At 38.7% G+C, this 11,916-nt stretch overlaps 2 protein-coding genes across 4 annotated transcripts; both read left to right on the top strand.

Moving 5' to 3' along the window:
* Positions 1–772: 772 nt before the first annotated feature.
* Positions 773–2,764, top strand: AstCC (Allatostatin double C). Its single transcript, XM_017148011.3, has 4 exons — positions 773–1,220; positions 1,935–2,115; positions 2,179–2,264; positions 2,339–2,764. Exons 1-4 carry the CDS (start codon positions 825–827, stop codon positions 2,495–2,497), a joined length of 822 nt encoding a protein of 273 aa, XP_017003500.2. The 5' UTR covers positions 773–824; the 3' UTR covers positions 2,498–2,764.
* A 2,960-nt stretch (positions 2,765–5,724) lies between these two features.
* AstC (Allatostatin C) lies at positions 5,725–11,916 on the top strand. Of its 3 annotated transcripts, none has more exons than XM_017159435.3 (4): positions 5,725–5,956; positions 10,845–10,954; positions 11,013–11,152; positions 11,222–11,916. In XM_017159435.3, exons 2-4 carry the CDS (start codon positions 10,856–10,858, stop codon positions 11,340–11,342), a joined length of 360 nt encoding a protein of 119 aa, XP_017014924.1. In that variant the 5' UTR covers positions 5,725–5,956; positions 10,845–10,855; the 3' UTR covers positions 11,343–11,916. The 3 variants fall into 3 exon arrangements, with proteins under 3 accessions (XP_017014924.1, XP_017014916.1, XP_017014908.1); XM_017159427.3 differs by having other exon boundaries at positions 11,216–11,916; XM_017159419.3 differs by having other exon boundaries at positions 11,213–11,916.

Below are 11,916 nucleotides of genomic sequence, written 5' to 3'. Positions count from 1 at the left end.
TACTTCTAGGTCTTAATAGTCCGGCATTTTTGTAAGGGACTGCTCAAGATTCTCGTACAAAAAGGTATTGATTACGCACTTTCGAAACTGAACACGTTAGTTTGCATTTTAATGAGCAGTAATCCAAAATAATCTTCCTTTGAATATGGATGCACCATATTTAAAGGGTTCTTTAACATGCAAAATACTTAAGTCGCTCCACACAGGACAGGCATACAGGGACGCAAATGGGAGGACACATGCAGCGAGGAGTCAACTGAGTTCGTGGCTTTCCCACCCCAATTTCAACCCATCCCTTTGGCCAGCCTCTCATTTTTTGGGCTTAACAAGCAACAAGTAGAGGCGAATCGGGCCAAAGGACATTCACATTCCGCTCATTAGACGGACCTACCGAAAAAGCGCAACAGGCTGCAACCAACAGCCCCCAGCCTCCCACATATTTGTGGTAGATGTGTGTGCGTTAATAACTTGGCTGCAGGCAGAACATGGATTTCGGTGTTCAATAATTACAGCAACAGCCACGCCACATCCCCGGCCAAGGAGCAACAACAAGGACGCCGAGTGGGAGCACCAGTCGTAAATCAAAGTATGAAAAAAGCATTTCACTGTTGGACCAGCTCCATCCAGATTAACAAGCGTCTATAATGCTTCATTACTGTAAAAAATAAAACGAGCAGAAGGGAAATAGCCAGCAAAGCCAAGAAATTGGCTGCTATAAAAGCGTCGAACGCATAAAGCCAACGCTTCAGTTGATTTTTCAAAATTGTCGAACGCAGGACCGGCATTGACATTAATTAGTTTCCCCGCCCAGGAGCCGAACCAGAATGCATCACCCACCTGGGCCGAGACCAGTGCATGCTGATGCAGCCAGGCGCCAATCGGCCAGGAAGAGGAGTCTCAGGAGTCTGGCCCGAAGCCGGAACGAGGGCTACGGTTGCCCCGCCAGCAGAACCTACCACCTGCCAGCCTTGTTGATTGTCCTGCTCGTCCTCATCCAGAACTTCGAGCTGCACATGTGCCGGCAATTGATGAGGTACCCGGGCGAAAAACGATCCCCGGACAAGCTGCTCTCCATTGGCGGCAGTGCAGCGGGCGAGGTGACATTGCCGGGGGCCAATGCTACTCCGGCGGATGGCAAGCGGGCGGGCGGAAGGTCGGCTCCCAGCCAGCCGGAGGAGATTTTTAGCGCCCCAGCCGACGAGGGCTACGACGAGTATCCGGTAAGCGAAATCCCCTAAAAACGCACAAAGTGTGAGTTGTCCGCGTGGGTTGGTGGACACTCTCTGTTTTGAAGCCCTATCACCTTACACACAATTTGAAATTGTATATTTTTCATTTGATTGCTTTTCGGCTTGACCCTAAGCTACATTTTCCCCACCTGAAAGACGAGCTGATGTCACATCACTTTGATTATGCCAGGTGCATACTACTGGTGGGTCTAATGAGGGCTCGCTCGGACAAAAACACTTCTAGCCTCAAATTTAAAATTCTGAGGGGCCAGGTTGGATGCGTGGGAAGTCGGTTTCAGGTCCCTGGAAAAACATTAAACTAATTGAAAACGAAGTTAAGGAATTGTTTCTAACGTGGCACATAAAAGTCTTTACTTTAAATGTATGCAATATATGGTTTTTGTGGTTTAGAAAATGTTTAAGGTTTATACAAAAATTGTAAATGGGGGAAAAAAATCGTAGTACGACTTAAAAATAAAAATAAAAATCAAAATTTAATAATATTTTTGGTCCATGCAAAAGCTTAGTAAAAGTAAGAGGTTTTTTAATACCCTTCGAGATAAGTTTTTGATGTTTTAAGGAAGTATCAATAGTACGATATATTTTGTCTTGATAATATTACACGGTTTAAATCCACCCATTTTCTGAACTGAGATGCTTCCCAAAATATTTCATAACTTTACTGTATATTTTTTCCCCCTTTAGATGGTGGTCCCTAAACGGGCAGCTTTACTTTTGGATCGATTGATGGTCGCCTTGCATCATGCCCTCGAACAGGAGCGCAGTGAACAGCGGATTGGCGAGTTCTTCGGGGACAAAAACATTCTTAACGGTAAATTTGGCGAGTACCACAACGGACTGGAACCTCATCAAGTGAGGGAGGATGGTAAGTGTCTTATGATATGGTGCCGTGTTAGAGAAAATAAATTGAACGTATCGTAAAATTCAGGAATGTACAGCGATGATGATTCGGGAACAATGTTGGATTATGATTTCAAAGATTTGAACCAGATCAATCGCGCCACTGGCGAAACAGTAAGTTGGAACATAACACCTAAATTGCAATATAAGACATAAAATTAGCAGCGCGATGTGTAAGAAAATTTCAGTTAATGCCAAAGAGCTTTCAGAGAAGAGCGGGCGCAGATCGATCTGGAACCTCTACCATTTCCGGTTCCCCAGCTGGTCCCCGGCGTATCCAACCATCCGGATCCGGCGGTGGCCGAGCGTACTGGCGTTGCTATTTCAATGCCGTCAGCTGTTTCTAAAATAACATCAATCTAAAATCCAGCAGAAAATCCGCCACTGGAGTGGGCTTAAAGCCGAAACTATATTGAAAATACTCACTGATTTTCAAAGAGGTGACTACAAAAAAAAAACAGTTTCGCATTCCTTTCGTTGCTGATGTGAGAGTTGTTCGCGCAATTAACTGAAATCCCCGAGTTCTGTAATTTAATCTAGAGGTATCTATATCTAGTATCTGTATCTGTAACTGTATCTGTGCATTTGTAGCTCACTGTGAATCTGCGTTATAAATAAACACCCAACGATAAGTCCAACGGCATTCATAAATAAATTAATTCAAACACCCATACTTGTATGGGAATATAAATTCTGGATATTTGAGGGTAATTTCGGGTAGACAGGTAATCCTACCTATCCTGCCTAATGCTGATTGACATAGCCATAAATCGCAACTCTGGCAAATCCATCGCACGCCCTTAGTTCGTGTCCCATTGCGATCTATTTTCGGTAGGGCGTGCTCCGAGCGGAAGTACTACCTATCAATGCCGTTGTCAATATCAGGATCCATATCTATTTTATTGCGGAATTATAGGCAAGTTCAAACTTCATTGATGTATCTAAAGTACTGTTTTTATACCCTTGCAGAGGGTATTATGATTTCAGTCAGAAGTTTGCAACGCAGCGAAGGACACGTTTCCGACCCCAAAAAGTATATATATTCTTGATCAGCATCATTAGACGAGTCGATCTAGCCATGTCCGTCTGTCCGTTGGTCTGTACGTCCGTCTGTCCGTCTGTCCGTCCGTCGGATTGCATTATTACAAATAATGTTTAGTAATTTAATTGGTTTAAGAAAAATGAAGAAATATATATTTGAAAAATATCTATAGGTATTGATAAACACAATACAACTTCATTTGAATTTTAAGTCAAACATGTTTTTAAACATATAAATTTTTATATAAGAATAAAATCATAAATATATTATTACCAGGGACCGTAAATAACAGTTATTTGTGATTTCTATTTTAAAAAGACTACTGTGATATTTGGTTTTAAACGTCAAAAATAACTTTCTTTTTACTCTTGTCCACAAAGTATATGCATTTGAACAAATCTGGAAAGCAAATTAACTGTTATTTGTTCATGTCTATAAAGTGCATAAAAACCAGTTAAATTGTTGATTAAAACTTGTACAAATCTCAGTAGGCCTTTTAAAATAAAAATCACAAATAACTGTTATTTACGGTCCCTGATTATTACCATTTATTTGTTTGCGATCTCTAAGTTTAAGTATTGTCACTATAAACAAATTGGATAATAATAAATAAATTGAAATGCTTTGCCCATCAGCTTTTTTAACCCTTTTCCAATTCCTCCTTTCAACTAGCTACCCCTTCATCAGGTAAGATTTTCCGCTTCCTTTCTTTGTCCTCTTTCTATGCAAATCAACCACTCTAACTTTTTTCAAACTATCCACCGCCGATTGCCAACTCAAAGTCAATGCATAATATTATCTGTGGGTCGACTGCCTTCTAATAATCAACTGTTAAACTGAACTGGCGATCGGTTTAAGTGTACAACGCACGTTTATTGCCTGGCCACCTCGGCTTGGTCGAATGGCAAAGTTTTATTGGCCAATAGCGGCCATTAATGCGTTTGTTGAAGCACACATTAATAGACTTTTATGTACATACAATTGCCGCCGTTAATTGATGGCCCGGCCGCGCTTGACTTCAACTGTTAGCGAGAACAAAAGTCGCTTCCCAAAACCACACACAAGTGGTAAATCCATGACTTATTTGTTGAGACTATTAGATCCCGGCCACCGACAAACCTTAGTTAGTTATAAAGAATATTATACAATATATAGGTATTATATATATATTATTATTCTTATGTATGCCTAATACTTATTTTGTAATTACAAATGGTCAACGATTAATATAATAACTATAATATAATATTTGTTTAATAAAATTAGAAATTTAAAACTTTTATATCTGGCTAAAGTTAAATTATTTAATTATTAATATTTAATAATTACTGCTTTTAGTGGCGGAAATACCTAGATGCAAAACCACCTTATATTGTTCAATTACCGGGCATAAATATATATTTTCGTGTGAGTTTGTGCTATAATCTCACTTCTGCACATGGCGCGATTTTCTTATCAAATGGCCATATATCAATGGCGGATGTAAAGCAACTCGTTGAGCCTGCTGTCCAAATGCATTTCGGCTCGTTTTCTGTAATTCGTACGTCATAGATAGTGTGCTGCTAAGTATGCAACAGGTTTCGTATGAGTCGAGTTAATCAGCAACAGGTGCCGTTACTCGCTGCTACTCACCACGCTGACCTGGTGGGTGGGGGTCCTTGTGGGTGGTCCACGTACTCGCCTCGCAGTGTCCATGTCCGTGTGGTGAATTAATAAGTCGCACATTGTTCATACGCCCCATTGTACGAGCAGGAAACACTTGGATGTTGACATTTTGAGTGTGTAAGCGACCTTGGGATGCTCTTTGTAGGCGACTCATTTAACTTATTTAATATTATTATAATTATCATTATTCATTTAGCAGTCCTACAAAACGTTATTGTTAATAAAAAATTCAAAAGCTTATTTTAGTTAATAAGTGATTACGAATAAAAAGTGTAAAGTAAAAATTATTCTCTAAGGCCATTTTTATTAAATGCTAAGATTTTCAACTGGGAATCGATAGTATAGTATAGCCCATAAAAGTGGGCTTTCATTCCCCTTGAATGACCTAAAAGATTTTTCCAAGATTGAATTTAAATGTGCAATCTGTTTTATTAACTAAGTTAGCGTTAACTGAACATTTTTTTATATTTGTAATATTTCAATTAGAGTTAAGAATATAATTGGGGGGCCTTAAAAGTTCTTAAAAGTTCCCTAGTCATATCTGATATCCAATGCGTGAGAGTACAATTTTTTAAGGATCTGTCCACCTCATGTATGTATGCCAGGTACCTAGAATAAACAAGTGTAAGTCCTGCTGGCTGCAGTGTCGTCTTGACATGAGGCATAAAGCTTTGCCTAAGCAGACGCCCCCTAGCGAATTACCGCCACCCAACGGACCGCCCTCTCAGCCTCCGGTTTTCCCGGCAGTTCGAGCTTCCTGCTGCTGCTGCTGTTCTGCTGCTGCCGGCGTCGCTGCCTTGGGTGCTGTTTGCTGTTTTGTATATAAAGCCCAGTAGCAGGCATCGCCAACATCGAGTTACCAATTTCCCTTCTTGGCGTTCACATCGAGAGCGACAGCAGCAACAAGTAAACCCAGCCAAAGGATCAGTTCAGAGGTTCACATTAGAACTCATAGTTGTTTGCACGTCACGGCAAAGTCAAACGCAAATAGTTCGCGAAATTATCAGATTGACAAATTTCCTGGCGCCAGATTTTTCTAATTCACCGTCGCCAATTTAATTGCCGGCGATTCCCAATCCAATCCAGTCGCAAAGTATCGGTGAGTATCGAAGATTCAGCTCAGCAAATAGTGTGTTTACCTTTGCCAATTGGGGTTTTGGCAATTAATTGAAATGAGCAGTTATGTGTCTCCCAGAATTAATTTGTGGGCGCGGAAATTGTGCCGCAGTTTAATTATTGCAGGGCAAAAGAATTATTGCCGGTGATATCACATCATGTGGGTTTTACCTATAACATCGGATAAAGAAGATGAAAGTCAATGAAATGGATCAAATGTAGCTAGCATTATTTTAATAATAAATTTCAGACCATTTTCCTTGCGATGAGAATAAAATAAAAATTTTAAGTCTATTAAAAGATAAAGTTTTTGATTATAATCAATTATCAAACTTTTTAGATAAAAAACAAGAAAGGAAGCTACCTTCGGCCAGCCGAAGCTTATATACCCTTGCAGATAAAGTAATGCTCACTCGGTGCAGTTCCAGAGATTCCAGATTCAGCGTTTCTATTTATTTAAATTTTGTTTTTAAGTAGTCAAGAATCAAAACGCCTACTTCCTACAAAGTTACAATGAATTTTCTTATATTTGTTTGAATATTCCTATGGGGGCCTTAAGATATAGTGGTCCGATCCGGCTCGCTCCGACATATGTACTACCTGCAATAGAAAGAAGACTTTCGGGAAAGTTTCATCGCGATAGCTTTAAAACTGAGAGACTAGTTCGCATAGAAACGGACAGACGGACAGATGGACAGACGGACAGGCGGACAGGCGGACAGTCGGACAGGCGGACAGACGGACAGACAGACAAACGGACAGACGGACAGACAGACATGGCTAGATAGACTCGGCTATTGGTGCTGATTAAGAATATATATACTTTATGTGGTCGGAAACGTCTCCTTCACTGCGTTGCAAACATCTGACTGAAATTATAATACTCTCTACAAGGGTATAAAAATTCATACGGGAACAGTTAAATGTTACATTTATAAAATGTATAATCAAAAATTGAATAACTGAAGGCCATTTGTATATTTCTCGTTTAAATTGACTCAACGCTGTTCCCCCTAAATTGAGTTCATAAAAGTTCCTGAAAATTGATGGGCCTTTAACAACATGGAAGGTAAAGAAAGGTTCGCTTTGCCCTTGAATATCTCCCACAAGTTGACGAATATATGCAGTTCATAGGCCATATATTACCATCCAGTTTCCTTTCCTCCTCCTTTTTTGTATTTTTTGTATTTTTGTTTTGAATATGCCAGTACAACCATTTCCTTGGGGACCTTTCCAGAGCCACCTAATAAGAGACCAAAACAGGAGCAACTGCTTCCTCTGCTCATTAAAAATTATGTGAATTATTTATGAAGCGTAGAAAAATCAGGCAAACGCACAAAACATTCACTTCATTTGATTTGGACTTCAATCTCGATTCGAGTTGCTGATAATAAATAACTTCACTCGACTTGGCTTGTCTTGGTTCGGATTGGTCGATTCCCGCCGAAACCGCAATCAAATTGCATTTAATATTTATTAGAATACGCCCACAGTTTTCATGGCGGTTTCCCTTTGGGCTTGTAGGCATCAATGAGGCAGATAATTTTCCACGAAAATGTTTATGGGGTGAAATCTAGCGGAGAAGAAGGAGCATCTTGTTTTATTAAAAAGCTACATAGTATAATTAGGTTAAATACACGACAAAGGATATCATTTAAATAATTAACTGGCTTAAACAAAGAAGAGAAAATGGTACTGTTGACCTTCTGGCAATGGCTTTTATTAATTGAACACAATGAATTGATTAGAAACCACAAATAGCTGCAAGAGTAACGTAAATTTTTTGTTCAACTTCCCACGTATCTTCAAAAATTCTAATCTAATCGGGTAAATAACTCATCCACTTTGAACCGCATTTTCCGCAAATCAGAACGTAACCGCAAAGAAAAAGTAGATCCCGAAGAAACTCGATACAACTTCAAGTGCTCCACACCCCTGCGCCCAAAAGGAAACATGAAAAACATTTTGATACGTATTTGAAGATGTCTGAAGTTTCCAGTTTTCGCTAACTGACTGACTGACGTAATTTTAATTTGCTGCCTCGAAAATATCATATGACCAGATAAATCACACGGCCAAGGACACGGCTATCGTCCTACCGGCTCCTGTCAGGCACACATTAATGAAGCCCACGCCAGGTCCTTCTGGCAAATATTTGCCCAGCGACATTTGTTCTTAGCTAATTTTAAAGTTCCTTTTGCCGCAGGCGGAAAATGTGACGAAAAAATGAACGAAACTCAAAGTGGATCCGGAAAAAAGCTGCCGGATTAGGCGGATTGCGGGGGAAAAGACTAAAATTCCCACGTGAAAATTGCATTTTCCTATTCTTTTTTCTCACCACCGCTTTTCAGCACTTGTTCAGCCCTTGCAACTCTTTCGCTGCGGCGGCGAGATTAAATTTCCAATTAACATTCGAGCATTATTTATCGGTGGCAATAAATGTGTCCTGATTATGTTTGCCTTTGGGTCCGGCTTTAGGGTATGGCGGCGGGCCCTGTCTGCTTTTGGCCTTTTATTATTCCATTTCATCTAGCTGAAGGCAAAGCTCGATGGTGGGCAGAAATTAGCCTCCCAGTCATTAGTTTTTATTTATCACCCACTAGCTGCTTAATCTAACAAATATTTTATGAGCTCAAAGTTGAACAGGCCGGGTTGTGGGCATTATAATTATCTCAGTCTGCCTATGTCCACTTGAAAAGTGTTTTAAGAGTTTCGATTGCACTTCATGCAAGCAAAGCCCGGAATTGTATCCATATGCCGTTTGGCCTTTTACCAGATGTACATATATCAACGTTTTTGTTGCAGAAATTAATGTTGGTGTAAGTGTTAATTATTTACAATTGACTGTTCTTTTGTAGATGGTAAATTTGTATTCTAGTAATTTTATACACTTTAATATTTGTTCAGATTCCATTTTAAATATCGTAATTTATTTATAGTCAAACTATTCCCAGTAAATTCAGAACTTGTTGTAGGTATTCCGTGTTCAGTTCAAGCTCCTTGAAATTTCTTTAAGAAAAACAGTTAATCTAAAATTCAGATTTTTCAAACCATAACAGCCTTCATAGTCCGATGCACTCACATGAGCAGCTGCTTGAAATTAAGGAAGGAGACACTCCCTTTACAGGACAACCTACAAGGAGCAGCAACATTTTATGAGCTGCACCAAGCAAATGAGACAAGTCATTAACGTTTACGGCCCACATCGTCGAGGTCCTCGATTGGCCACGTCTATGGCTTTTCATGCCAGCCCCGACGGTTCTGTGCCTCGTTTACCTGTTGCATGCTGATAATGATACTGAAAGTCATTTGATGACCTCATTTTTCCCGACTAAGCGAACGTATCCCGTGGATTTATGTTCCCATTCGTTTTTCAAGCTGTTTATTTATTCATGTCCTCTGGAATTTTTTTTTTTGATTTCACACCCACTTCAATTACCAATGATGTCATAATTTGTGTAATTTATGAAATTAGTTGCTGATTGTAATTGTCTATGATATTTCTGGGAGCAGAAATCGTATGTATTTCATTTGTTTTTACCTTTGAAGTCAATTGCGATTACATTAAAGGTTTGATTAATTAGGTATACTAGTGAGAAGGTAATAAAAATAATGAATTTTTTGGACTTTATATGCACTGAAATGCGGAGACTTAATCAGATAAAATATGCATTTAATTAATATGTAAATTGCTTGACTATTTTGACACCTTTATTTATGATGCTAAATTTGTTTTATTAATTAGAAAAGATAACGTTGAGATGAACAAAAAGTTAAATACGTCGCTTGCAACATTACAAAAGTTAACTACATTTCGAAAACTTTTAAGCGGCGGTAACCCATATATTGATTTAGACTTCAACTTTTGACTTTAATCTTTTAAGGAATTCATGTGGCAACTTTACCCTTTAGCCGTTACGATAGTGGCCATAAAAGTTACTCAATAAGTTCTGCAATATTTATTTATATAAAGGGAACCCATGTCAACATGTCTGATAAAGTCAATTAAAGTTTGGCCAACAAGGCTTGACCTTTATGGCCTTGTGTTTCGGCTTTTGTGTGGCTGCCACACGTTGCACCATCGACGTTGTATTACGGATGCATTAAGTGCGGCTGTTGCAACGCCTGAGTTGCAGTTCCATATCCGTTTTTAATTGCGGAAATGCACTTAAGCCGGGCTAAGGTGAAAAACCGGAGTCTGAGGCGTACTTTTCCCTCTGCAGCTCTCTTGAAAATATGCACGTCACGTTTGTGGCAACAAGTGTTCTGATTCACCCCAATCTGCTTTGTTACGAGTCCTTTCAAGCTCTGCTGACGCAGAAATGTAATAAAATTATAAGTATGAGTACAAAAAACAATTCCACTGAAATCTGACCTTTAATTAAAAATGTGGCTAGTGGAACTTTTCTTTTTTTTTGCTCATTCCCCCCTTATAATCCCCTTCGGGATTAGCCGGCGCTAAAGTCGTCGGGTTTCCCTTTGAAGTTGTGCAAACATTTGCATTAATTGGTATACACAAAAGTGCGTAACTATATTGCCATTGAATAATTTATCTTAATTGGTATAAACTTTGGAAAAAGTCTGCAAATCACTAAAAATGGGTAGTAATAAAAATGTGAAAAAAGTGATATTTTTAAATGTTTGTTCAGCTTATACTTAAAACATTAAAATTGTAAAATAATACCACACTATTAAAATAGAGTGCTTGCTAAAATATTGTAATGTATTTATTAGAAAAAAATATATTGGAGGAATATTTTCACAACATTTTAACAATTTGTAAAAATAGTATTTCTAAATATTTTGTTAATGAAAAGCGTAAAATCGATCCAGTCATAATTACAAGCCCCCATTCTTTACTTTTTGTCCAGTCCGCTTCAAAATGATGAAATTCGTGCAGATATTATTGTGCTACGGCCTGCTCCTGACTCTTCTGTTCGCCCTTAGCGAGGCACGACCCTCGGCAGGCGAAACAGGACCGGTGAGTAGAAAAAGTTGGAATGAATAAAAAACAAAGCTTAACGGATAAGCCCTTTTAGGACACCGATGGAATTGACGGACAGGACGTCGATGAGGTGCGAGGCGCCTACGGAGGAGGTTATGACATGCCAGCCCAAGCAATCTATCCCAACATTCCGATGGACCGGCTGCAGATGCTCTTCGCTCAGTACAGACCCACGTAAGTGAAGACAGCAATCCTCTATTGTAAATAGCTCCGATCATCCGGTTAATTTTATAGCAGTTACAGCGCCTATTTAAGGAGTCCCACCTATGGCAATGTGAACGAACTTTATCGGCTGCCCGAGAGCAAACGTCAAGTTAGATACCGGCAATGCTACTTCAATCCCATCTCCTGCTTTAGGAAGTAAGTATCCAGTCGGTAAGAGGACTAGCCCACAACCCACATCTCTTGGATAAATTAACAATTCAAGCATTTCAACAAACCAAAAATAAGCCAAAAACAAAGTTTAGCATAATGGATCACCAACAATTTTACGCAAATATTTAGTGCAATTAAACTAAAGCTAAGACTCAAAAATATGTATCCATTTATATATACACAAATATCCATAAAACTTATCTATTTAAATGTCTAAAAAATAAATAAAAAATGTTCCATTGTAGTTACCAAAAAAATTAATGTACCAATTTATTTAAGTATTGGCACATAAGATACAGATTACCATATTTCGTTTCTTGATTTACGCTTCGCATATGGTGTGGTAAAATAAAATATATTGCTTCCTAAAGCTATTCATGTATTAAGTACATATTCGAAATAAATATGTGCTTTTGTAAATTTAAGTGTCCCAGCTCTTGTATAATACAAAAAGTTATAAAATGACAAACTGAAAATTGTAACCTTGGAGTCATTTAATAAACATACACAAAACTATACATGTAAAATAAATCTCTAAAATAAATATATACGTATGAAATAAA

The sequence above is a fragment of the Drosophila takahashii genome, chromosome 2L (genome assembly GCF_030179915.1).
Source record: "Drosophila takahashii strain IR98-3 E-12201 chromosome 2L, DtakHiC1v2, whole genome shotgun sequence".
Classification (NCBI taxonomy): Eukaryota; Metazoa; Arthropoda; class Insecta; order Diptera; family Drosophilidae; genus Drosophila; species Drosophila takahashii.
The sequence above is the reverse complement of the archived record's forward strand: the minus strand, read 5'-3'. Positions and strand labels throughout refer to the sequence as shown.

Bases quoted from the DNA above. Each gene is read 5' to 3' on its own strand.
- AstCC (XM_017148011.3), top strand. From the start codon at position 825: ATGCATCACCCACCTGGGCCGAGACCAGTGCATGCTGATGCAGCCAGG. The intron at 1,221-1,934 runs GTAAGCGAAATC...TTCCCCCTTTAG, and splicing joins AGGGCTACGACGAGTATCCG to ATGGTGGTCCCTAAACGGGC. The intron at 2,265-2,338 runs GTAAGTTGGAAC...AGAAAATTTCAG, and splicing joins ATCGCGCCACTGGCGAAACA to TTAATGCCAAAGAGCTTTCA.
- AstC (XM_017159419.3), top strand. From the start codon at position 10,856: ATGATGAAATTCGTGCAGATATTATTGTGCTACGGCCTGCTCCTGACT. The intron at 10,955-11,012 runs GTGAGTAGAAAA...AAGCCCTTTTAG, and splicing joins CGGCAGGCGAAACAGGACCG to GACACCGATGGAATTGACGG. The intron at 11,153-11,212 runs GTAAGTGAAGAC...TTAATTTTATAG, and splicing joins TTCGCTCAGTACAGACCCAC to CAGTTACAGCGCCTATTTAA.